Source organism: Carcharhinus amblyrhynchos, chromosome 27, assembly GCF_965287045.1.
Source record: "Carcharhinus amblyrhynchos chromosome 27, sCarAmb.v2.hapA, whole genome shotgun sequence".
Lineage (NCBI taxonomy): Eukaryota > Metazoa > Chordata > Chondrichthyes > Carcharhiniformes > Carcharhinidae > Carcharhinus > Carcharhinus amblyrhynchos.
In genome coordinates, this window is record NC_137350.1 from 16331497 (window position 1) to 16359337 (window position 27841).

A 27841-nucleotide genomic window follows, 5' to 3' on the forward strand; every position below is an offset into this window, starting at 1 on the left:
ATCTTAGATATCTGAGGCAGGCATCCAAGGAGGGCTTCCAGAGAGGATGTCTGTTTGATCAAGCATCAACCATAAGCAGAAACCAATATCAGATAGTAATCAACAGCACATCACAGCTAAAACCAACGACCTTAAAGAGCATTGCAAATTCCAGGAAAAAAAATCCAATTGCACATTAACCTATTATTTTGTGAAAGTCGAGCGAAAACATTGACTGACACGTTTCAGTTCCCGAAGGTGTGACTGTATGTTGATTGCCTAAATGAATGCTGACCCCTGCCATTTCACCACCATGGATCGGGTTACCTCTGCTGACGTTATTCATAAATCCAGGCCAAACAATCCTAAAAATAGATTAGACACTTCACTCCTAAAACAACTTAGAGGCCTGCATTCAATACATAATAATCTAGGGATAAGGTGAACTCAATTTTTTTAGTCTATGTTATCAGTACTTTCTTTATGTTTGATCAACATCCCAAACTCAAACTGATCCAAAACTACATAAAAGATTGTGGATAAATATTAGTGTATTAAAATCAGAGAAGTTAGAAGAAAAAGATCTCGAAAAACTAAGGATCAGCAGCCATCCCTTAGGACAAGGGAAGAAAAATAGAAAATGCAGGAAAATCTCAGCAAGTTTGATAGCATTTGTGGAGGGAGAACAAAGCTAACGTTTCAAGTCTGGATGACTCCTCACCATCCAAACTTGAAACATTAATTCGGTTATCTCTCCACCAATGCTGTCAGACCTGCTGAGATTTTCCATTCTCTGCTTTTGTTTGATTCCAGCATCTGGTGTAATTTGTTCCCAGTACAGTCAGGGAAAGGGGCTTCCTCTGCAACATAAACACAGTGTAAAATCAGTCTTGTTTTGAAGCCATCATGACACCTTGTTACAGAGAGTTTCTGTCCACTGTGTCAATCTGAGTCGAAACATTGAATAGTCTATTCTTTAAGACAGATTTGCATTTGACTCCATTGACACTTGCCGCTGCCTTGGAAGAGCAGCCAGCATATCAAGGACCCCATGCACCCCAGACATACTTTCTCCCACCTCCTTCCATCGGGAAAAAGATACAAAACTCTGAGATCACGCACCAGCCAACTCAAGAATTTCTCTGCTGTCATCAAACTTTTGAATGGACCTACCTTATACTAAGTTGATCTTTCTTTACACCTGAGATATGACTGTAACACTACATTCCGAATCTTCTCTTCTCCTTTTCCCCCATGTACTCTATGAACAGTATGCTTTGTGTATAGTGCACAAGAAACAATATTTTTCACTGTATACTAATACATGTGGCAATAATAAATCAAATTTTGCATGCCTAAAGGATGCCTGAAAGCACTTTACAGATTATTAAGCATCTTTCAAATTTAACACAAAAAATATACATGGCAAACTTCTCTGAACAACAATGTAGCCAGAAAACCTGTTTGCTAAGTGATGTTAATTGCAAGTTAAATATTTGCCGCTCCTGAACTTTTTCATGGTACTATTTCGAAATAGTTTACACTCACCTGAGGGGATTTACAAGGCCTCCATTTAAACATTACATCCAAAAGACAGCACCTCTGATAGTGCAGCATTTCTTCCATAGCACTGGAATAACAACCTTAGTTTCAGTTCTGAAGTCTCTGGTTTGAATCCATATTGCTGTGACTCAAGAGGTTAGAATGTTACCAACAATCCCACAGCTGACATACACCATTTAATCAAAAAAACGTATTTATGCTTCAGAAATGAATGAGCCAGGACTACTACCTAAAGCAAACTTTGTTCGGCTCAATTACTTCCCCCATCAGAGAGAGAAGGCACAATTCTCTCTAGACCTTGTGAAAATAACCAGCAGCTTGGTTATAGTTGAAAGCTTAAAATGAAGAGAAGAAAGCAAACAGTCTTCACCTCTCAAAGCAGGTGCATAGGGTTAGATCAACTAAGTTGCTGTACAAAAATCAATTGGTATGTTTGTGTCCTATAATTGATTTATCTGTGTCTATGCAGTGAACTAGATAGATGAAGCTATCAACATGGTTTTGTTTTGGGAGAATCCTGGCCTAAGTGCCCAATGGAAGGGAAAACAGGAGTATTTCCCACCTGTTTTTTGCGCGCACTTACCAGGCCGAATCTCCGACACCAAGAAATACAGAGTGCTGCAGCGGGATTTCCTCTGGTAATTGGGTGTGGGGTCTCGTTCAGCCCAAGGGGCCAGCAGCATAGTGTTGAGCGGCCACTGTGCATGCTCTGATTCATCAGTGCGGAGATCAGCACAAGTGCACTTGTCTCCTATCACTTGCCTCCTGCTAATCTCCAAGGGAACCTTACACAACTAGATTTCTGGCCTGCCCCACAACGCCCTGGACCAGCCCTGGCCGCCTCACCCTGATGGCCAACCCCGGTGCGCTCCCCCCTCCCCTGTTGGCTAGTCCCAATCGCTGTCTTCCCTCCCCCACTGATCCTGCTTGCAGACTGTTAGTGGGTGTCATCTCCCCCCTCCCCTGCCCAGTATGCCCTGTCCGCCTCTGGCCCACCCCCTTGGTACTGCCCAAGGGGAGTGGGGGGTGGGGGATGATTGCTAGCAGGAAATGGAGATGTCTATATGATAATTAGTTTCGTGCTGACCTTCGGCACTTGGGAGACTTGTGACCAGCACTATTCTAGTCGCCAACCTCGCTAAAGGCCCCCTACTGTTTTCTTCTGGCTTGCTGTGCTGTTCGAGACAAGAACTACAGCTTCCAACAGTGATTTAACTATTCTTTTTGAGTATCCAGTGTGCTTTGACTATGCGCTGCCACCAATTCTTCAGTGCTAGAATCGCCATCTTGTTTGCAGCAACTGCCTTCCTGAACTTACATGGTGTCCTAATTGCTGGGGCCCTTAGGGTTCCATTCGCAGCCTGGCGATGTAAAAAGTGACCACTGTGTACTGCTCCCTTGTAAATATGCCTTTTCAGGTTGTGAGATAACACTGCCACATATAGAGGAAGCTGACCATGAGGAACTCGAGCAGTGCAGCAAGCCAAGAGAATCCCAGCCACAATCTTTTTAAAATCAGCCATGATCAAAATGAATTGCGAAGCAGACTCAAAGGACCAAATGGCCCACTCCTGCTCCAAGTTTCTATGTTTTTAATAGAATGTTATCATTTATTATGAGAGGAATGGAATACAGAAGTAGGGAAGTTATGCTTCACTTGTAGAGGGCATTTGTGAGACATCTGAAGGACTGTGTACAGTAAGCCAACACAGTGCTTAGCACTTGCTGCCTCATAGCACCAGGGTCCTGGGTTTGTTTCTTAGCTTGGTCACTGTCTGTGCAGAGGCTGCATGTTCTTTCCAGATCCACGTGGGTTTCTTCCCACAGTCCAAAAGATGCGCTGGTTAGGTGCATTGGCCATGGTAAATTCTCCCTCAGTGTACTTAAACAGGAACCAGAGTATGGTGTTTAGGTGATTTTCACAGTGAATTTATTGCAGTGTTAATGTAAGCCTACTTGTGACACTAATAAATAAACCTAAACTTAGTTGTGGTTCCCTTATTTAAATAAGGATATAAATGCATTAGCAGTTCAAAGTTTACCAGACTAATACCAGGAAGGAGCAAGTTATAATGTCCTATGAGAAGAGGTCAGAAATGGAGACTTGTTTTCCTCAAAGGGTAGTGCGTCTTTGGAACTCTCTCCACAAAAAGTGGTGGAAGTTGAATTTTTAAATATCTTTAAGGCAGAAGCAAATAGATTCTTGATAAGAAAGGGATGAAATGTTATCAGTTGTAGGCAGGAGGTTACAATTAGACTAGCCATGATCTTATTTAATGGCAGAGCAGGCTTGAGGCCTGTAAATGGAAGATGTTATACACGCTTCAGCAGGTCTTTTGCAATGACCTGCTGGACTCCCTCATCGTTGAGGAGGTTTGTTGATCCTCCTCTCGTGGTTAGTTAACTTCCCACCACTATTCATGACTGGCTGTGACAGAACTTATCTTTGACCTCACAGGAGTGGCCTGGTTGGCCCTGGGAGCACGGGCATATAAACTTCGCCAGGCCCTTTGTGGGCTCCACGCACTTAATTATGGTTGATGCACATCTCCAAATTGGAGACACACTGCATAGTATCCACTTCTCATGCCGCCACTGAGAAACTACAAAGTTTCTGCACACACAGGATACCTAACGTCTCTGACAATGGCACTGCCTTGACTAGCACCGATTTTCAGACCTTTGTGCTTTCCAATGGAATCAAATGCATTAGGACAGCGCCCTGTCACCCGTCATCGAATGGGTTGTCAGAACAAATGGTGCAGACATTTAAGCCTGGCATGAAGAAACAACCTGCAGCGTTCATAAGAAACCAGACTGGCACAATTTTTATTCGACTAAAGGACAACCTCTCACAATGACAGGAATTGTCCATGGGATGGAGGCATCGGACAAGATCATGCTTACTGTTCCCAAATCTGATGGGGAGAGTGGAGTCCCAACAAAAGAACCAGAAGAAGAAAAATGATTCTGCAAGCACAAAAACAATGTTCAAAACCTGCGACCCGGCCACATGTGAACTTCAGGGATGGCCTCAGTCGGGTCCCTGGGATCATAACAGAAAACAGGGCCCATGTCTTATAAAGTCCAAATGCAGGGCAAAATTGTCAGGAAATTGTCACTTAGGCCATTTCAGGAGTAGGGAGCCCAAGCCAATGCAGGCCTCATCACCAGCCATGAGGACAACCACAGCCAACATCAAACCACAAATGGAAGTCAGCCTACATTAGCCCCTTTGGGTGATGAGGACATGGATTCCAAGATGGAAGTGGAAGAGACTGGTTTCCCCCACTGAAGCAAGACCTCAAGGAGAAGCAGTATCGGTGGCTTTACAGCAGTGGTAATATAATCAGCATCTAGTTTTAATGCTGATTAAATTGGAAATCCTAAATTAAAGAATTGGGCATATTAAAATCAAACACTGTCAAACCTCAGGCAGGCCAATTGTACAAATACACAAACACGTCTGGGCCTGATCCATCAATCACCCTTCAAAGGTCATTGCACTCTACTGATAATTAGCAGATCATTGTACCCCATTGAAATGCACTGGCCTACTGTTAGAAGCCCAGATTGGGCCAGACTTTCTGTCACCGTGACTGCCTGCAGTTACTTTATTTGATAACAAGTTACATGTAAGCAACAGCATGGAGATGGACACCTGGAGGTGGACTCTGGTGGCCTGTCAGGTAGACATCAACAAACCCATTGGGTATTGGAACCCCCTCCTGGGACCTTATTGGCCAGAAGCCAGAAGTTTCTGGAAAGGCAAGCAGGCAGGGGAATAAAGGTACACATCTCAGAAACACTAGTAGTGAAGATTGGAGGCAACCTTGACGATACAGAAGACTGACAGAAGGAGGAGGGAAGGAAGAAGCTGCCATTGAGATTCACCTTCGTGAGGAGGGACCAAAGGGACTCAAGAGAATTGAGCCTGCAGTTTAACCAGACCATCTTTGCAGGTAGTATACTTGAATCTGGGGTATCCTCTTGTTTTATGTGGGTAATTTAAGGGTTAATAAACTTGTTGAACCTTTACTTGTGATTGTCCTTTGTCCATCTTGCAAATAAGTGCAGCAGGGTAAAACCTTGGGGCAAGCTGGTCTAACCAAACTGGTCGAAAGTATCTAAGAATTAACAGGTACAACACAGCGCTCCCTTTATAAGTGAAAATGTCCAATCTGCTTCACGCCCCCTCATCTGGTCTTGATTCCAATTAATCCCAGGCTGACCACTAAGTGATGGAAAAGCCCCCTTCCCTATGGTGGGCATGCAGGGGAAGAAACTGACTTATTTTTTGGGGGGGGGGGGGTGGGATGGTGATGTTATGATGGCCACAGGGGATTGTCAACAGATCACCCTGTGGCTCTTGCTGAATAGAAACTCCCCTATTGTGTGTGTGGAGGCTCGCCCAATTGGGAAAATGCAGCAGGAGGTTTAAAATCAGCTGGCTCCATTCCTGCTGGCAGTTGGAAGACTAGGGGCTGACCCTCACTCTAGCTGCTGAACAGCATTTCGAACGCACTGTAAATAAAGGGTGATGGGTGACGGAAGACTGGCCTCAGTAAGATTGTTGCAGTGGTGATGATCAGACCATGGGAGTTAACAGCAAAACAACTGGTGTCAATCAAGGTTTGCAGGATCGATGTGAATGTGGTTTGCATAAATAGAGCAAGGACAAAAATCAAATTTCTCACTGGGTGTATAATCTGGATCTACCACTTGGTGTAAAAAGTTGATCACCCCTGACGACCTGACAGCTTGCTCATTATTCATTCAGCACGTTTTCCTCTTAATAGCACATTCGTAAACTGGAAATTCACAAGTTGCAGAGTACAGTTTGTACATTGTTCATTTTAGTACCTTGGCTCGCCTGACAAGCACTAGAGGCAAGGTGGGTCCTGGGTCCAAGCCCAGGTATTGAAAACCAGAATGGCTGGAAGTTGCAATGACATGCATTCACCCTGACCACTAGCTGGTGCTGTTACCCCGAATGTCAGCCTGTGAGTAGTGCAAACTCTTTGCAGCTGTACAAGTGCTCTTAAAATCACTGCGTGGTTTCAAGTTTCAAGACCAAGCCAGACAAAAAAAATTAAATTAGGAGCTGACAGAACATAGCACATTATTCTCAAAACTGATGTGAACAGGCCAAGTTAACATTTATTGTTTGTCATTACGTGCACTCCTATTAATCTCAAAAACATAGAACAGCTGAAGTAACAAACAGACGAGACAGTCCATATCCCAGCTGCTAAGTGGAATATCCAAAAGTATATTTTAGTTAAGAAACCTCCTGTTCACCTTGCCTAATGGGTCTCCAGCTCAATGGATGCAGCAAGGCACTGGAATCCATAACAATACCTCTCACAGGAGCAGAAATTACAGAATGAGCAAGAGGTACAGAACAGCAGAATTTGCAATGAGATCAACTAAAGTCAATTTACTGTTAATTTAACAGCTACTCCAAGTATTTCTTCCAAAGTAAAAGGAACAAAAATATCTCTAGCAAAATTTATATTTTAATAATTGTCCAAAATCAGCACTCATTTCTCATTTAGTGTACAGCAAAATTTAGCAAAAACCCTCAGGCTTCAAACAATTAAAAATTCTAAAGTAGATTAACAAATTAGTTCACTTTACATACACCAAATGTATTTTACAGTAATGTAGGAAGACTGTTGCACTATATCTGAACAGTGGCCTCACCTTCAAGTCTGATTCCTAATCCAGCAGAAAACTTAATGGAGGTCATTTACAGTCCTAATAGAAGTGATTGCGAAGTCCCGTATGAATCCAATTCTCAGTGGACATGGAAACAGACTTGCAGCTCACAATTATCGGCTTAAGCAGGAACAAAACAAATAAATAATAAACCACCTGGATTCAATTCCATGTTTCTCACAGGGAGATCTAATGAGGCTCTAAAGCGGGGTGAAGAATTCCTCTGGCAGTTCGGCCATCAGGCAATCAAGACCATCTGCAAAAGACAGAAATGAAATTGCAGGCAAATAAACTATTTTAACTATAAGTTAAAAACCCATTCATAGGAAATAAGCAAGGTTACAAATCATAGATTTCTGCAACTGATATCAGAAAATATATATTTGCCCAATGGCATAATTAGGCAAAGAAAAGTGACATTTTTAGGCATGTACAGATGAAAATTGTGTGTTAAATATTTTACTGTTGCATTGTATTCAAATTCCTTTTTTAAAAAACCTCATACCAGCAAACATCCTTGGGCCTTTGAGTGAGAATGACAAACAGATGTGGAGGGGCATGTTGCCATGTAAATTAAAAGTGAAAAGCATAGATAAGATGCTAATTACCTCGAGTATAGTACCTTAGGCAATGAGAAAGTTGCAATTAGAAATGAACAACCACCAATTATCTGCTTGGCAGAATAAAAATATAAGGAGAGTGTGCCTAGACCACATACAGTTACATCATTCATGGATTCTACAAGAACTATTTATAGTAGCTATCTGAAGTGACTCTCACCAAGTTTACAGATGCACCATAGAAAGCATTCTTTCTGGTCGTATTACAGCTTGGTACGGCTCTTGCTCTGCCCAAGACTGCAAGAAACTACTAAAGGTCATGAATGTAGTCCAATCCATCACGCAAACCAGCCTCCCATCCACTGACTCTGTCTACACTTCTCACTATCTTGGCAAAGCAACCAGCATAATTAAGGACCCCACACACCTCGGACATACTCTCTTCCACCTTTTTCATCAGGAAAAAGATACAAAGTCTGAGGTCACGTACCAACTGACTCAAGAAAAGCTTCTTCCCTGCTGCTGTCATGACTTTTGAATAGACATATCTTTTAAGTTGATCTTTCTCTACACCCTAGCTATGACTGTAACACAACATTCTGCATGTTCTTGTTTCCTACTCTATGTACAGTATGCTTTGTATAGCGCGCAAGAAATAATACTTTTCACTTTATGCTAATACATGTGACAATAATAAATCATATCAAAGAGTTTCTGAAGATCAACAGCCTTGAAGTTACCAAAAAAGGTCAATAAAAATCTACAACTGAATAAGCATCTATTTCATATTTGTGTAAGGTTTTTGTAGTAAGGATACCAAAGAATCTCTGCGCTGGAGCTCATTGAGCTGTCTGTGCTGATGCTCATTTCTCCCACTGGAGTTAATGGCCTTGTTGTTATGAAAGTTTGGGTCATGAAAAATGGCTGGTATGTTCCATTCTAACCCTTTACAACAATTCACACTTGTATAGTCTGTTTAACATCTAAAGGCACATTAAAGTAACATTAGGGTCTGAATTAAGAGATATTAGAAGGGATGCCAGTAGCTCAACCAATGACAATTTATTTGTTGGGGGGCGGGGGGGCACTGCTGAGGAGAAGAGGTAGGGTCTAAGGAAGGAATTCTAGAGCCAGCATTTAGATGACTGAAGTAATGACCACAGATAATGAAAATCAGTTAAGGGGGAAAATCTTAAGATTTTGGGAGAGGCTATGCTGGACAGATACTTGGTTGCAGAGAAAATAAACCAGGCGTTATTTTTGCTATCTGGGACAATCCTGGACTAATGGGAAGTTTTTGACAGGGGTATGTGGCCTGATAATGGATAACTAAAACAACAGAGGGAGGAAAGACAAGCCATATCAAGGGATTGATCAAGATGATAGTAGTAAAAGGTTTTGCTGGAGATATGGACATTAAAAAAAAAATGAGAATGAGCTGCTGAGGGATTATTGGCTGCAGAGGAACTGTGGCAAAAGAAATGCCAAAAGGATCAGCCCTATTTTTTGACTCTTAATAAAATTATGTTCAGAACTGTAACTTTGCATTCAGGTAACAGCCCAGCAAATTCTACGTACACAAATTCATAACTGTGTACCTATAGCCTGCCTAACGGCTTTTATAAATTGAACATTGTTTCTTTTCTTTGATGTTCGATAACTCCAGAATCTCAACTGCATTCAATCTTTGTTTTACATCAGCACTCGCACTTCAAAGATCAATAACTCAGCATCTCCAGAAACCTGTTCCCCCATTTTGCCAAACATCTTAATTTAATATATGGACATATTCACTATTCTTTTCTCAACTGCATCAATCACGATTCTCTGCTTTGAACAGTATCTGTCACATACCCGTCTTCCAGCTAATTACCTCCTACATTGTTCCTTGGTTTGCTTTGCTCAGAAAACACCATGTCTTGTACCCACAATCTAAATTATTTATATAAAAATGGAAAACAAAAGTTCCAGCGCAAACCTCTGGTGCACACCATTACCCACATCCCTCCTACCTGAATAGAATCCATCAACATCTTTTTGCTTTGCACTTGTAAGCTGTCTGTTTATATAGCTATATCCTCTTGCAATACCATCTGCTTACAATTTCTTCTGCACAAGTATAAATGTGGCTCCATGTCAAACATTGCGCTCAATAATGATCCAGATCAATGGTAGGTGGGCAATGCATTTTTCTTCAATTTTACAAAAGCAGCATAGACTGAAGCCAAACCACATCGACTTACTGTCAGTTTGCATAGGAACGCAGTGTTGTACATGGCATTTTTGCAAAACAAAAACCTGCACCAACTGGAAATTTAATGAGAAAGACCAGCAAGTTGGCTCTCAAAAGGGAGTGGAATTCTTTAGGGTTCCGAGAAGGCAGGGTTAAAAGAAAACAGGTAATAGCATTATGGTGACATTCACAAGAAAATCTTCCTGTTCCCGTATGGCTAGTTTGGCCCTATGTGCAGCTGGTAAAGGATTTTAAACAGACTAGAACCACATGGCAAGTAGGCAATTGATTTCCAAAGCTATTATTTTCATTGCCAAATGTTCTGAAATACCAGAAAAGAAAATGAGAGCACTTACAACCAAACGACAGCCTATGTTTTCATTCTGAAATTATTTCTCTTATTACAAGATTATATGCACGTGGGGAACTGAATTTTCAGCAAGGTTATTACCTAAAATAGGCAGGATCAACACATCTTTTCAAGCAAAGAACCCAGTCCGACCTACTTGCCACTGACAGCAGGGGATGCTGTTTCTCCATTACATTTATACAGGGGGGAAGAAAAGCATCTCTGTCATGCTTAGTTGTTTTCTCTTTGATCCAATAAACAAATTAATTATACTTTATCAGTGCCTTTAATTTAAAAATACATTCAGGATAACAACACTCAGCCAACATTTTCTTCTAATATTTATAGCCAAATATCACATATTGGTGATCCCTTCACATATAAACATAGTAACATGAATGAAAATATGAATATAATATTCATAGAACACAATAATGTTGATGGAAAATGCTAAAACACTCTAGATAATGTGCCAACTGAGAGTAACCCCTGTCTGTTCACTCTTGAACGTGACAAAATTATGTACATTTTTAAAGACAATAAATTATGCAAAGGTTTTTGTGGAAAGTGCAGATGCAGACAATGCCGGCATAACATCATGGTTCTAAATAAGGAAATGCACACAGCACCACAGTCACTGAAAATATTCCAGCATTTGCTCCAACCTACTAATAAGCTAGATCCTCTATTATGCTGGCTCCGAAACAGACTTGAGCACAGAAAAAAGCAGCTCCATCTGGTGAAGGGATACATTTTTCATTCAGCGGGAAGCTATTAATAATATATTTTATCAGTATCTTATTGAAGGCTTTAGATGTTGTTTAATTCTTAATGAGAGTACTTTAAACAATGGCCAGAGCTTAGCAATGAAGAGCTAATAAATTAATATAAAATTGGTGATGAATGTTCATGTCAAGGAAATAAATAAGTAACTAGCAATTGACCAGAATGTGCAGCGAGGCATTACTAATCCAGACTCAAACTATTTATCTAAAGAAACAGCTTTAACTGGTAATATTTCATAGAAGTTGTCACATTGACTGCAGACTGAGATCGATTATGATGTACTTATGAAAATACTGCATTCGATTTCAGATTGTTCTCAACTCTGCATTTATGCTTTGAAAGATGGATTTAAAAAATTACAACATATATAACCTATTAATTGCCCCTTTTTCAGAACGCCTTTGCTCAGGATGATTACTCGTTTTAAGAACTTCATCTAAACATTCGTACCACGTAAATCTTTCCAAATTAGTTGTTCGAAATAACTTACGATTGAAGGGTGGGTGAATGGAAATGAGCGAGGGACAGACAACATCATTAGCTTTAACATACACACAAGATCTTTCTCTAACTCTTATCTTCAAATCCAACCAAAGGGGAGTGCAGATTACATTCTTGCAATTTTTTTTTAAACCTAAACAGTTCTGGCAGCACAAGCCATGACAAAATATCATGTCACTCATACACCAAAGTAGGAAATGATTGGGGGAGTGAAAGAAACTTGTATTTTATGTTTACAAAGAAATGTACATTTGACCCTTATGATTTGAAAAGTGTATCTGTAGGTTTGGGGTGAGTAGCCACTGATTTAAAGACATAGCAATACACACAATCTATAAATTAGATACAATGGGCGGAGTTCCCCAGCCGTTCATGCCGGGAGGATTTTCTGGGCATGCCGTGATGAATGGGGATTTGGCTGAGCACCAGATTCTCCTTCCTTGTTTGCAGCAGCGGCGGGGCACAAACAGTTCAAAAATTCCAGCCCATATATTTTCCATAACAAGTTAGTGTGGATATAATGTGATTAAAAACTGCACGAGTTCCAATAACTTTTCAAGTTGATAATCACTTTTGCCTACAGTAGTGCAATGCTGCTTACACTATAATCATCACATCGCCCAATAAGACAGAAAACTGCTGGATTACAAACATACATAGATTAATACGAAAAAAATTCATAAACCTAATGGTTTATTAGGAATCAAAGCAAGTTATTTGGTGTTTAATTTTATGGATTTTTAGGAGATATATTGTGGAGCTTGTTCTTATGCAAACACTTAGTTCAAGATCATCATAGGACAATGCACAATTCTGAAAGTTGCCCTCAACCAATAATGAATATTTATATTACCCATATGATTTAAACATATTCCAGGAACATCAGACCTACCTGCTTCCCAGTCTTCATCACAACTTTCCTTTAATGCTGTGGCTTCACATCCAGATATTTCCATGCTTTCCTTCCTCGTACTAGAAGGAAATGTCTGAGAATCCCACAATGTAGTGTCTGTGCAGAAACTTCTGTTTGTGACTGAAGAATCATATCTAGGTTCAGGAGGAGACTTGGCCAGCAAGTCAAAAGTGGATTGTGGAAGCGCATTGTGGTTCTGAAAACAAGCAAAATATTTTAAAATCAAGTTGCTCTCAGATGAAATTTCGTTTGGGAAAAAAAACTTCACTCACCTGAGCACCAAGATGAGATAGCAACACTAGCTGTTGGGAAAATATCTGAATCACTCACTACCTCTACACAGAGGTATCATGGAAGCAGCTTCAAGGGTTCAGGTTTTTGACATGGTAAATTCAAACAAAATTGAAAAATATTCTTTGAAAGGGCTTCTTAGCTAATTTATATTCACTAGTCTAGCTTGTTAGGTTTTTTTTCCCCTGCTGCCACTTGATACACTAAGAACATGACAATGGTATTTAGGACATCATATGATTGGACAAAGTCAACACATGAAAGAAATAATGTTTGACAAAATCACTAACTCAGCTGCTTTGAAGTTGGAACCAGCAGAGTAGGAGAGAGAGAATAATTGGATGCAACATGTTTGGATTTTTAAAATACAGTCAATACTGTACTGTAAAATACAGCCCCACAAGACACTATCACAGAAAATTAGGAGTCATGGGTTTGGAGGAAATTAGGGTGCACTGAGGATTAGTTAACCAACGGAACAGACAGTAGAAATAAACAGGTCATTTTGCATGGACTAGATTTATCTCGTGGGGCACTCTGGTTACTTTGTCTACGTCAGTGACTTAGATGAGAGGACCAATTATAAGGTATCCAGGTTTTCTGACGATACAGAGCTAGGTAGAAAAGAAAGCTGTGAGGAGGATGCAAAAGTTAATATGCAAGATAATAGTTCATGCAGTTCAAGTTGTGGCTAACATCTTAGCATAAATGGCATTGGTTAATGGACTAGTAGCAGCAAGTAGGAATATGTAAGGACATTTTCAAGTTGGCAGGTAGTAACTAGTGGAGGGCCACAGGAATCAGCAGTGGGGTCTCAACTTTACAATCCACATTAATGACCTAGATGAAGAGACTAATGTGTCCAATTTTGCTTATGATTCAAAGTTAGTTGGGAATGTAACCTCTGAGGACACACTAAGGCTGTGAAAGAGAAGTGAGTACGCAACAAGGATGCAGGTGGAGTATAATGTGAAGAAATGAGAGGTTTTTTTGGCACAAAGAACGGAAAAGTAGAGCTTTCTTTCAAAAAAACTTTTAAAATTTGATATTCAGAGAGACTTGGTATTAAGTTAGCAAGCAAGGTACGCCAAGCAATTCAGAAGGTCAAATCAAATTACTGCAGATGCAGAAATCTGAAACAAGAGATGCTGGAAAATCTCAGCATCTGTGATGAGAGAACAGATCTAGCTGGATGGCTCACCCAGACTTGAAATGTTGGCTCGATTCTCTCTTCACAGCCGCTTTCAGGCCTGCTAAGATTTTCCAATATTTTCTCTTTTTTCCATGAGGCAAATAGCAAGTTGCAAAGGGACAGAAATACTAATTGCAATTTTGATCTCCTTATCCAACAAAGGAAAGACTTGACCTGAAGCTAGTTTAGCTAAAATTCATTAGATTGGTTCCTGGGATGAAGTGTTGAAAAACGGGACCTAGTCTCTCTGGAATTTAGAAAATTGAAAGATCATCTCATTGAATCATACAAGCTTGTGAAAGAGCTTGACAGGATGGGCACAAGAAGTTGGATTCCTTTGCTCAGAAATTTAGAACATGAAAGCATTGCAGGATAAGGGGTCAATCATTTAGGATTGTGAAGAGGAGAAATTTCTTCACTCAGAGCACTGCAAATCTTCCTAATTCTTTATCCTGGAGACTTGTGGATGCTCCATCATTGAGTACATTCAAAATGGGGATAGAACGATCCTTTGATTCTCTCAAATCAAAAAAATAAAGAAACCGACTGGAAAGCAGAGAGAGGTAGACCATCAGCCATAATCATATTCGGCAGACCAGGTTCAAGGGGCCATGTGATGTCCTCCTGCACCTATTTATAATATTATGTTTTGCCAGCAAAGGGAAATATGCAGATTAAATGAAAGGGCAAGAACGCAGCAGATTGATTAGAATGAAAAGTGTGACTTGACAGAAAAATAGAAAAGCAGAACTTTTGTTTCAAATTGGAGAGAGACTGGGACATATTAGTATGAGGGATCTGGGTGCCCTTGTACACAAATTGCAACGTTAACATGTGGATGCAGCAAACAAGAAAACAAGCAAATTACGTATTGATATTATTACAAAGAATTGGAATAAAAGAACAATAAAGTTTTATTGCAATTATACAAGCCTTTAAAAAGAACACACCTGCAGTACTATGGACACTCTTATTGTCTTACTAAAGAACATACTTGCCTCAGATAGTGTGCAAAGGTTCAGTAAACAGATTCCTGGAATGAGGGGAGATTGAACAGACTAGGCCTATTTTTGAAAGTGAATGACCTTGGAGAGGAAATGATGCAAGCACACTACTTTCAATATGTTGTCATGTTGAGTACAAATTACTGTTTCTTGTTTTACTGGAATGCCCAATTCAGCATCATTGTGCTGAACACTGTTAAAACTGGGAGAGACAAGGTGAATCACAAAGTAGCGCTTAGTTAACAACATGGATTTTAAATGCTTTAAAAGTACAAGAGAAAGGAGAAACTCGGCAGGGTTTTACAACAAAGGTCCTGAAAAAAAAACCTAAGTGGCCTGTGACAGGTTTGCTACCAATATCAATGCAGATTCAGTCATAGGCATTGTGCTACCATGGACCAGTCACCTCTTACAGATAATACTACAGCATCTACTCAATTGTATGAAGTACATCCTAATATTCTTACCTGGGGACTCTGAACCAGCTGGTTACGAATGCCTTCGCTGGCACCTTGTGGATAAATTCTTATCACGTTGCTCGACGTAATATTCAAATAATGATTTCTAAGTGATGGAGAAAATACACCAACCTAAAGGCAGAAGTAAAAATTGCATGTTACTGTTGAGGAAATTAACTTTTCAAGTTCAGAAATTACATTGCTGCAACAAGTCCACAGTAGACGCCATCTTCCTGGTCCAAAACACAACTCTGGAACACCTAGGTAAAAAATACACCTACGTCAGACTCCTATTTTATTGACTACAGGTCAACCTTCAACACCTTTATTCCTCCAAACTCTGTGGCCTGGGGCTCGGCTCCACCCTCTGCGACTGGATCCTAAAATTTTGAACCCACAGACCTTAATCAGCAAGGCTAGGCAACAACACCTCCTCCACGATGTTCCACAACACTGATTCCCCCACGAGGCTGTGTCCTCACCCCTTTCTATACTCCGTATACACCGATGACTGTGTGGCCAAATTCCCTTCCAACTCGATTTTCAAGTTTGCTGATGATGCGACCATAGTGGCTGGGATCTCAAACAACAATGAGATGGAGTACAGGAAAGAGACAAAGAATCTGGTGAACTGATGCAATGACAATAATCTCTCCCTCAACGTCAACGAAATGAAGGAGATAGTCATCGACTTCAGGAATCAAAGTGGAGGACATGTTCCTGTTCACATTAACTGGGGACAAAGTGGAAATGGTCGAGAGCTTCAGGTTTCTCTGTGTCCACATCACCAAGAACCTGTCCTGGTCCCTCCATGCTGACGCTATAGTTAAGAAAGCCCACCAATGCCTCCACTTTCTCAGGAGGCTAAGGAAATTTGTCCATTACATCCTCTACGACTCTCACCAACTTTAATAGATGCACCATAGAAAGCATTCTTTCTGGTTGTATCACAGCTTGGTCTGGCTCCTGCTCTGTCCAAGATCACAAAATACTACAAAGGGTTGTGAATGATGGCCAGTCCATCATGCAAACTAGCTTCCCATCCACTCACTCTGTCTACACTTCCAACGGCCTGGGAAAAGCAGCCAGCATAATCAAGGACTCCATGCACCCCAGACATACTCTCTTCCACCTTCTTCCGTTGGGAAAAAGATACAAAAGTCTGCAGTCACGTACCAACCGACTCAAGAACAGCTTCTTCCCTCTACCATCAGATTTGTGAATGGAACTACCTCGCATTAAGTTGATTTTTCTCTAGACTCTAGCTATGACTGTAACATTACATTCTGCACTCTGTCCTTTCCTCTTTATGAATGGTATGCTTTGTCTGTATAGCATGCAAGAAACAATACTTTTTAACTGTATACTAACACAATTCAATAATAAATCAAATCAAAAATGTTTAAGTGGCATCATTCTGGAATATAACATTTTGCATCATTCAGAAATGTAACTACTTTGAGAGATACATGTGCAAAAATGTATTATATTTTACTCAGTTGACAGCCTAAAGCATTTGTGATAAGGTAGACATTGTGTAGGTACAGACACCATATCAACAGCTAACATTAGCATCCACACTGGTGGCAGCATATTGTAGTGTACTGCTAGTGCATAAGCAGTGTTAAATGTTTTATAATGGGAAAGACTCTATGGCCAGTCTACACTTCCAGCCTCAAAGCTCTGTCTGCCAATCAGCAATGTTTCCAATGTAACAGCACAAGCTAGCCATTCATCCAAGCAAAGTGACCCTAATTAGTTGACAGGCAGTATCAACTCATGATTTATTATCTCCTATTGGAAGGGCCAAACATATGGACTAAAGGGAAATTGAAAGGCAATGAGAACTCCTCCACTATTTTTGCTCACTAATGTCAATATTAAATTCTCATCGGACACAATTGGCATTATCTGCACCAGCCCCAATACATTCCAGTATTATTCTATAGTTGGTGTTAAATGAGTAGTAAAATTAATAATCCAAAAGTTCTACCCATAATTCTCAGATTTAAGCACAGAGCTAATAACCTGTTTCAAGAGAAGCACTGTTCCAGCCTTTAGATTGTTCAATTGTTCAACTAGAAGTTGTCTGTGAATGGTGCCTTGCATCTCTCCTGAAAGTAAACAGAAATAATTAGTTTTCAAAGAAATTTCCAGCAGCCACCACTGGCAAATAAGGGACATTATAACCTCCATCATTTACAATGCTCCAACTGTATAGATGCCTTTGGACGGACTTTAAACTGGCTTTTTCCTTAATTTTCTTGAAATAGGGGACAGAAAGTACATCTGGGGAGGGGATGGTAAGAAAGCAAGCAGATAATTCTCAGTACACTGAAAAAAAATTAAAATCATATTTTCATTATTAATTTCAGGGAAGATATCACGAAATGAAAGATTTCCATGGTTGATGAACTTGACAGATCCAGTGCAGCTGCCTTGTATTAATTTGATCAAGAATCAGATTGCTTTCCTGTTCTCGATGCTAATCTTGCTGCTGAAATGCAAATGCAAAATTCAGGATCAGCTCAGAAATGAACTTTCAGTTTTGGTCGAAGCACATTCTGAAATTGTTTATTTTGGATGCTTTAATTCCTCCACAAATGGATTTACAGATAATTATTTTGAATTTTAAAACTTGAGAACACACTTTGCTGAGAGAAAACCATCCAGGCAAGGGATGGCCAATCTGTGGACTGACAGACATCCCCTTTCCTAAGGCAAAACACTAACCAATTAATTTGCTCATCTTGATAATCTGTAAATCGCTCATCCATAATAGAGTTTTCTTGGTCATAATCAGGATTTTATGACTATTCTTCCAGGAAAGTGATTTAAAAATGAGTTACTTTAAGTATTGCCTTTAAACAGTTGACTGGCATAGGTGTAGCTTATAGTGTTACAGTAAGTAGCTTCTTATTTGAAAGTAAATGCTGATGTCTTTAGCAGGTATGAGGGATGCTATCAGTAGTGTGGTCTTTCGAAGGTTTAGTCTTACCATGAGGCGCCTGTGTAACTAGCTGCAACAAGTTCTGAATCCATACAGTACTGTAATTTGATATTTTTATAAGATTGAGTATTACAATGCATTGAACTACCTACTGTGGCCAAGTTACCACAGTTCAAAAAGGAAATCACACATATTGAGAAAACATGTATTGAAACCAGATACTGATGCTATTTCGGATAGCAGGGGAGTTTATATTCTCAGAAGTTCGCACCAATCATTTACATTGCAAGTGGATGAAAAACTCCCTTTCAAATGAAGCTTGTTTCAGCAGTGAAAAGCAACAGATTTTTATTAGGAGAGTGGCCAACCTTCATACAGTGACAAGAGTCAGGAACCAAGGCCCAGTCTGCAGGGCAGAAAAACTTTAAAAAAAAAATAGCAGTCAGGATTTGCTAAAGAAAACTGCAAAGATTTTCAATGAGGCAAAGTGGTTAGAAGTGCTCAAGGATAGGTGAAAGACATTTGATTAAGTCCAAGTGCAACAAACCACAGATGTGGGGGAAGGTTGGCAGTGGTACTGATTGTATTAAGTGAAATCTGACCGTAATTGTTATACTTTGTACGATCCCTTCCTGTGAAATGAAATAACTTAACAATTCACATCAAGCCTCATTTCACCTTGCAAAGATTGAAGTACATACGTGAGACACAAGTTCAGGTTACAAAAGTCATGATGTGGTGTTGTGAGACCTCTTACTGCAGGTTACAAAGGAACATTACTGTTTTATATCCTTGAGTGATGCTATGATACAAGCTGGGAGAGTCAACTCAGAAATTCACAGATTCCTGACAGGAGTGACGAATGCCACTGAACCCAAGAATGTTTCAAAAGTACCAGCCAATTTGTGTCAAGCTAAGCATCCCAAACAGCAAAATGATAAATGTTCAAAATCTCTGTTTAGAATGTTGATTGGAGAAATGTTAGACAGAACATGGGAAGAACTTGTGTCCTTTTTTGTTTGAAAAGTGTCTAAGGGTCTTTCATATTGTTAAACAGAAATCCAGTGGGAAATCATCCAGAAGACATAGCTGATAGAACAAAACAGTAACATTCTAAAAAGGTATCTTTCTGTAACAGTGAATTATCTCCTGAAAGAGGGGCATTTTTCTAGCCTTTGCATATTAATTCAACTATTTTGTACAACAAAACAAGTATCTTTACATTTGGCAATATTGAGATCATTACTGAAAAGATGCATGTTGGATAACAACCAGATCAGGTTTGCTTACAGTTATTGTATTCAAATAGCCTTCTGACAAAGTTTGCACATCGGACTGGTTATTTGAGGGCTCCCTTGATGGCTTTGCGTTTACCCAATAGCTATCTGCCTATCTCATGAGGCAAGTTTCAGCTTTGGTCAGTGCAGAGTTACCCAATTTTGGGAGGCAGTAAGGATATTACAACTGATCTTCATGCATATTGTACGGAGATGGAATTAGTGAAACTTCTTAATCACCATCCAGTGATTCCTGGTGGAAGACGTACACTTTCAACATCAGTTGTGATGCTCCTTATGGCCAAAATAGTGTACAAACTTGGTTGAGCCTAATGCATTAATCACTGCCAATCAGCAAGGTGTAGAGGGTGAAGGTCTCAGGCAATCAACACCCTTAGAAGAGAAAAGAATTGGACAGGAAGTATGTAAAAAATGAACAACGACCAAGAATCAAGATCTTCAAAAGAAGGTAAGAAACAGAAAGAGGAAGAAAGGTTATGCATCTGTTGGGCCAATAATTTCTCACAAAGCTAGTTTCTTATCATAGTTGGGTGAAGCATCATTCATATCTTACTTGGGGTGGGGGGAAACAACAATTCAGTTGTGGAATAGTGCCTAGCATAAGTCTTTAAAAAAAAAACCAGACCGAGCAGGACCACACTGGATTACACTTCAGTCACCAACTAAGATCATCACAACAAAATATCCATAATGGGCATCAGTAATTTAGGAAAGTAACATATGCATTGAGATCTTCCAGTGTTCCCATTGATGGGATCTATCGGTCCTGCTGACAGCAATCCCCACTATGGATTCTGCTGTAGTGGTGGGTGTGAAGAATGGGAGACCTCGTTGACAATGACAGCAGTCCATATGCAGTGGACACACGTGGAAAACCTCACCCATGGTCTAACCAAACTAAAAAGAACACAAAATAAACAATAAACTCTCAATAAAACCAAAAGAAACATTTCTAACTAAACCCTATAAAATAGTCTATGTCCTATGGCGCCCATTAGTTACAGAAAACATCAAGCATATTGGCCAATACTTAACACGGGAGTCCAGTTGGTTATGGGAAGTGATCAAAGAACTGCATTAAGAGTTCCCAATGAACCTACAATAAACCCAATGAGATCACTTAAATTACATACAATTCATAAAACCATGTGTATTTACAAGTGTGGCCTGATCCAAATCAGTCACTTGCATTGGTTTAGCTTGCTCTAGTTTTTGTAGCAGTTTCAATTATTAAACTCTGAAAGCTTAAGGAAACTCTACCTGATGGATCCTTAAAAACAGCACTAGCATCCATGTTTGTACGTGTCAATGACTTGACAAGTACTGCCATTTTGGGGACCTTGCCTTTGGGGAGCTGCTTCAAGGCTGCCTATAGAAACAGTGAAGAGTTAGTTAAAACATTTGAAAATCTTCATCCATTTCTATAAATTAGAGCAAATAAGTTCAATGAAACAAAAAGTATTACACAAAACTAAAAGTGCACTCATTAAAAGCAGCAAAATACTTGCTACATTTAGTTTAAAAGATAATTTATACAACACTTATGACCTCAAGTGTTTTACAAATGAAGTACATTTCCCAAGTGCAGCCACAGTTGCACAACAGAAAATACAGCAATCAATTTTCATACAGCAAGGTCTCTCAAACAACCACAAGATAATGAATCTGCCTTAGTAATGCTGGCTGGGCCACAGAGAACTTCAAAGCTCTTCAAGTATCATGGCACCTTTTATATCTGCTTGTGGGGGCTCATGTGACCTCAGCTTAACATCACATCTGAGACACAACTCCTCTGGCATTGCAGGACTCCCCAAGTTTAACTAATGCGCTCAAGTCCAGGAATTAGGCTTGAACCTTGACCAGCTGACTCGGATAAGTGAGTGATATCGACAAGCCACAACTGGAACGGAACTAAAATGAAAATAATCATGCATTTCAAAATAAAGGTGAGGAGGCAAATTATCCATGGGAACCCGTCAGTGTTGATTAATTTAGAAATTAACAAGGATTATTGGCTATCTTTTAGATGCAAATTACATTGTACATAGTGGAAGTATTAAATAACACGCAAACTTGAGAATGTGCTCATTAGCATTCTTAACTTTTTTTTGCATCTTTTCAGTGAACAACCATTAAAATCATTCATCCTCGCACTGATACCAGTGCGAGAGTCAAAGAATTTTTCAACTGAAAAATTTCAAATCAACGGATATCAGTTCCACCCAGTGTAAATTTGCACACAACTTAAACTGAGATCTTGTGGGATTAATTTTTATAACGATCTAACTTTCTCCTCTTTGGCCCAGATCATCCAGTCTCCAGATGGTCAGAGAGTGGGCTTGCTCCAGAGGATGCAGTATGGGACCCCTCACAAGTCCCAATGTCAGGACTCCACAGGGACGACTGGCAGGTTTCAACTCCTGATGGGCAATTCCCCAACTCCCTATGACCCTCCAAGAAAGTATCCAAATCTGAGGCACTTACTTGAAAAGTTGAGCAGGAAATTAGGCAGGAAAATAGCCATATTTAACTCTTGGGTAACTCTGCCAAGGACTCCCTATTTCCACCCATCCACTTGAAATCTCCCCCCAACGCTACCACTTAACTCACTCACACTCATTCATTAATACATTGACTGGAAAGTTATTTACATATCCCTAAGCTGTTCAGTGTTAGTGAATGAACAATTACCAAAATATGGCAAACAATGGCTTGGCTTTCCCAAAGATCTTGGCTTGTCAAGAAGTCATAAGAGATGTGCTCTGCATTTTAGATGAGACCTGGCTCAGATGGCTGGGCCAGAAATGCAGAGCTCCAGTCTACTGAAAATTAATAGGAGTGGAGTGGCAAACTGATCGTGATTGTGGCTTTTGCCTCAGAAGATTTGACCCCTTGTTTCAATGATGTGGATATGCCGGCGTTGGACTGGGGTAAACACAGTAGAAAGTCTGACAACACCAGATTTCAGTCCAACCGATTTATTTGATAGTAAACTCACTAGCTTTCGGGTTCGCCCCTTCGTCAATTTCTTGGGAATTATGCAGGCATTGCAATTTCACACGTGTGACAAAACTCAAACTATTTTCAAAAGAATTATGAAGTTTTAGCAAGGCTTCAATGACAATGGCCATCTGATATTTAGCAGTTCTCCCAATTAAAACAAAAGGTATGACTACTGGTATCAAAAGTGCAAGATACATGAATGCAAGGATTCAATAAAAAAAATGAGCTAATCAAAAACTGTTCAGAAGTCCAACCTTCTCCATTGATTCAATTGGTAAAGAGTGTGTGCAAATCTGTAGCACCGACTGGAAGTCACCAGATTAGATCCTCGCCATGTACAAGTCCCATAGGACGGCAGTAGCAGTGCTGCAATTGGAACATGCCAAAACTCTGGGCTCACAAGAATAGGCACTTGGACGAAATACAGGACAGCAGTCAGCATCAGAGAAGCTAAATTCCAATAATAATCAATGTATTTTGGAAGGGAGGAGAGAATGTGTTCCAAAGACTGAGTAACAGAACTGAATTATACCAGCTCCAGCAGGGAGCAATGGATCTAATAATCATATCCTATTGGGAAATGCTGGACTTCCTTGGATACTGATTTCTTTTCCAAAAATGATGCAAGGTGCAAGTACAGTGAATGTTTGTTGGCAGATGACAGCAAGATTGCTAACTAGAACAAAGGAAAAATAAATTGGGCTAAGAAGCATCACAATCGACAATGCAACGATCCGTCCCCATGCCATTGTACCACCACAAATACAGTACTGAAAAACTGGGAGCTCCAGGATTTTGACACAGCATATATATTTCCAAGTCAGATTGAAAGAGACTTGGAGAACTTGGTGGTGATGTTCTTATGTGTCTAGCTCTTGCCCTTCCAGGTGGTAGAGATTATGGATTTGTGAGGTGCTGTCAAAGATGATTTGGTGAGCTGCTGCAATGCATCTTTTAGATGGGACACACAGTAAGTTCAATGTGGCAGTGAAATCAGTAGAAAATGTTTATGGTTCTGAATAGAGTACTGATCAAGTATGCTTTATCCTGAATGATGCTGTGGATCTGCACTCATCCAGGCAAGTGAAGAGTGCTCCATCACATTATTGACTTGTGGGTGATGGAAAGACAGGTGGTGCAGAATCATCAGTTTCTCACCTTTTACTCAACTACAATTTGTGCAATGGTCATTGCAACCAATATTGTCATGGTCAGCTACACTGGGACAAGTAGATTGGTGAGAATGAGGTCAAGTAGGTTTCTCTTCCTTGCTGGCATTTTCATACTCTGCTGTAAGCTGATCTGGCAGTTATGTCCTTTGTGACTCAGCTGCCCAATTAGTAGTGCCGCCATCAAGCCACTCTTCGTGATGAACATGAAAGTACATGCAAAGGTACAGTTTGTTCTCTTGCTACTTTCACAAGGTGCTCAGCATTATTCAAGAACTGGAAGGAGGTAGGAACCAATAGGAGGCTTTTCCAAGTGATGCTTAAAAACAAAATTCATCAGTTGCAGCAACCTCAGGTGGTTTCCTCAATTCTACAAGATTTCCTGAGCCAATGCTGAGAACTCCCAAGGAAGTTTCTTCCCAATTCTATCACAGTGCCACTATCTCACTGTCCTCCTGGAGGGTCAGATCATACGTGGAGATGATGGTAAAGCCTAGAACATTAGCTGAAAGGTACAATTGTACAATATTACTGTCAAGCTGCTGGATGATTAGTTTGAGGAACTGATTTTGGTACAAACTCCAAGATGTCAGTGAAGAGGACTTGAGGGTCAAATATCTTGATTGTGCAGTCAGGTCCGGCACCTGATGCTGGGTGGTCCATTTGCCAATCAGACTTCTGTCAAGTGCACAGAGAAACTTGTTTAAACAACATGTCTCCAGTCCAGCATGGAAGGAAACACTTCTGGATTTGGTTCTGAAAAATGGAGTACAGCAAATGGAGTTTGTTAAAGGAGGCAATCATCTAGCTAACAGTGACCACGATGTACTCAGTTTGAAGCAATTATGCAGAGACCAGAAAACATCAAAGGTAAAATTTCTCAACTGGGGTACAGTAATTTAAGAGGAGACCTAGATCAGATAGTTTGGAAAAAGTAATAGCAGGGTAAAGCTGTATCACAGTAATGGAGAGCACTCAAATAAAAGATAGTTCAGGTACAAACTGGGCAAAATCCTTTTGTAATATATGCTGGATGACAAAGGAAAAATAAAAACAGCTCCATAACACTATGAAACATCCCAAGGCTCTTCACAGGAGCTGTTTAAAATAAAGTATGAAACTGAGCCATGTAAAGTAATATTAGGTTAGATCACCAAAAGATTGGACAAAGAGTTAAGTTTAAAGAGTGTCTTAAAGGAGGAAAGCAGGGTAGAGAGGAGGTGGTGTAGGGAATGTATTCAAGAACTTGGGGCAAAAGCAATAGAAGGCACAGCCATCAGTGGTGGAGCAATCAAATTTGGGAGAAAAAAGGGAAGAATCAGAGGTCTGCAGATATTTTGGAGGTTTGTGGGACTACCACACGTGTATGAAGACATGGAGCGATTTGAAAACAAGGATGTGAATTTTAAAACCAACTCAAAAGGTGTCAATGTACGTCAGCAAGCAAAGGGGTCTTAGGAGAACTGGATTTGCTGCAAATTAGGATATGTGCAAGAAGAAAAGGAGATTGATGACAAACGTCAGGAGGAAGATTTAGTTAACATCCAGGAAGATTATGCAAAGTATGAGGAAGAAACTGGAAAAGAAGTTAATATTGAGACAAAAACAGGATTCAAAGGAAAAATTAGCAAGCAACATAACATTAAAAGCAAAAACATAAAAGTGTAAATAGTTTGCTAAGACAGGAGTACTTTGCATTTGTTTTCACAAAGGAAGCAGTTGATGTGAAGGTTACATTAAAAATAAGCTACTAAGAAGTCAATAATAGACAGAGATGGACTAAAGGAAATATTGAAAAAGTGTAAGTCACCTGGTCCAAATAGGACGCACCCTAGATTGTTGAAAACAGCAAAAAGCTAGAAATAAGACATGCATAGGTCACATTCTTTCAATCCTTGTTTACTGCAGGAATTGTGCCAGAAGACTAGAGGTTGCTAACGTGTTACCACTGTTCAAGAAAGTGATAAACCAGGAAACAAAAGGTCAGTCAGACTTACAATGGTAAGTTCTTACCACATATCAGGATAAAAATAAACTTTTATTTGGAGATGCAACGTCAACCTAGGAGAGCCAGATGGATTTCTATAAGGTAAACATGTCTGATTAATTTGATGAATTGAGGTAACAGAAGGTTGATCAAGGTAGTACAGATATTTCACACTTTTGGAAAGCATTTGACAAACTGCTATAGAGGAGGCTTAATAAGATGGAAACCGATACTATTGGAAGAACTGGTGATATGTATACAAAATTGGCTCAGTAACAGAAGCAAAGAGAGATGGATGGATGGATATTTCTCAGTGCTGTTTCCCAAGGGTCAATTGTGGTTCTTGTGCGCTTAAAATTTGATAAAAAAGTCTTGAGTTAGGTACAGGAAACAGCATTACAAATGCCACCAATGAAATGAAACTTGGCAAGGTCGTGGATTAGAGCGAGGATAGTTATAGGCTTCAGGAACATGACAGGAGGGTGAAATGTTCAGAAACATGGCAGATTGAGTTCAGTGTGTGTGAGATGATGCACTTAGAGCTGATGAGTACTTAGAAAGACAGTACACCATAAATGGCATCAGTTTGAAAAGTGTAAGTGAACAGACACCTTGATGTTTGTGTTTACAAACCCTTAAAGTGGCTAAAAGAGCAATGGAATATTTGGGGTTATAAATCAGAGATATAGTATATTAAAAACAAAGAAATCACGATAGAATGATATAACCCATTGCTCAACTGGAGCAAAGTAGACAATTCTGGGCATCAACTTCAGGAAAAATGCGAAGGTATTAGAAACAGGATATTATCAAGAATGAGGAACTGCAGTGATGAGGAAAGATTGGGAAAGTTAGAACTGTTCTCTTTGCAATTGAGAACATTATGTTTAAGATGAAGAACTTTGGCAAAGTAAATTGGGAAAATACTTCTCTCGGGTAGTGGATCAATAACTAGACGGTCATAGATTTAAAACCATTTGAAACAATCTAGAGGAGAGATGAGGAAAATTTTTTCTGCAGAACCTCACTATCTGGAATGATAGTGGGAGTTTGTGCAATGACAATTCCAGATCCTCTCTTGTTGAAGATCTTGATAATGGAGGGAAGGTCATTAATGTACCAACTGAAGATGGTTGGGCACAACACTCTATCCAAAGGAATTCCTGCAGTGATGTCCCAGGACTGAGAAGATTTACCTCCAATAACCATTTTCTTTTATACCAGTTATGACTCCAGCTGGTGGTGAGTTTTCCCATACCAACCAACTGACTTCAGTGCTGATGTCAAGGACAGTCACTCTCATCTCTGAGTTCCATGTTTGGACCAAGGGTACAATGAGGTCAAGAGCTGAGTGGTTCTGGAGGAACCCAAACTGAATAACAGACAGCAATTGGTTAATATGTGGCATCTGGTAGCAGCATCAATGGCCCCTTCCATCATTTTGCTGATGATCGAAGGTAGACTGATGTGGTAATCCGTCTTGTTTTTGTGGATAGGACCTACCTGGACAATTTTTCACATTGCCACATTGATGCCAATGTTGTAGCTGCTCTGGAACAACTTGGCTAGGGGCGTGGCTGGTTATGGAGCACAAGTTTTCATTATTATTGGCAGAATTCCACACTGGCTTATAGCCTTTGGGATCATACCTAGGCTTTGGGATATCCAGTGCCTTCAACTGTTGACAAATAAAAAGCAGAAATATGCATCTAAACACGACTACTCTTCAGAGGGATGCAGGAAAAATGGGCTGAATGGCCTCCACCTGTGTTGTAGGTCTCTGCCATTCTAAATTTTTAGGCAGCAGTTTGATAAAACTGAGTGGCTTGCTAAGCCACTTCAAAGGGCAATTAGAAGGCAGCTACATTGCTGTTGGTCTGGAGT

General features: G+C 40.0%; 1 protein-coding gene across 1 annotated transcript in view; it reads right to left on the reverse strand.

Annotated features, from left to right (window-relative positions):
• Positions 1-7377: 7377 nt before the first annotated feature.
• The window catches only part of hrob (homologous recombination factor with OB-fold), a 58336-nt gene continuing 37872 nt past the window's right edge, over positions 7378-27841 (reverse strand). Inside the window, exons 6-10 of the mRNA XM_080213366.1 lie at positions 21059-21167; positions 17579-17664; positions 15560-15682; positions 12585-12801; positions 7378-7519 (exon numbers count right to left, since the gene is read on the reverse strand). Coding sequence (XP_080069492.1) covers positions 7464-7519; positions 12585-12801; positions 15560-15682; positions 17579-17664; positions 21059-21167 — 591 coding nt within the window. The 3' untranslated portion in view covers positions 7378-7463. The remainder of the gene's footprint in view (positions 7520-12584; positions 12802-15559; positions 15683-17578; positions 17665-21058; positions 21168-27841) is intronic.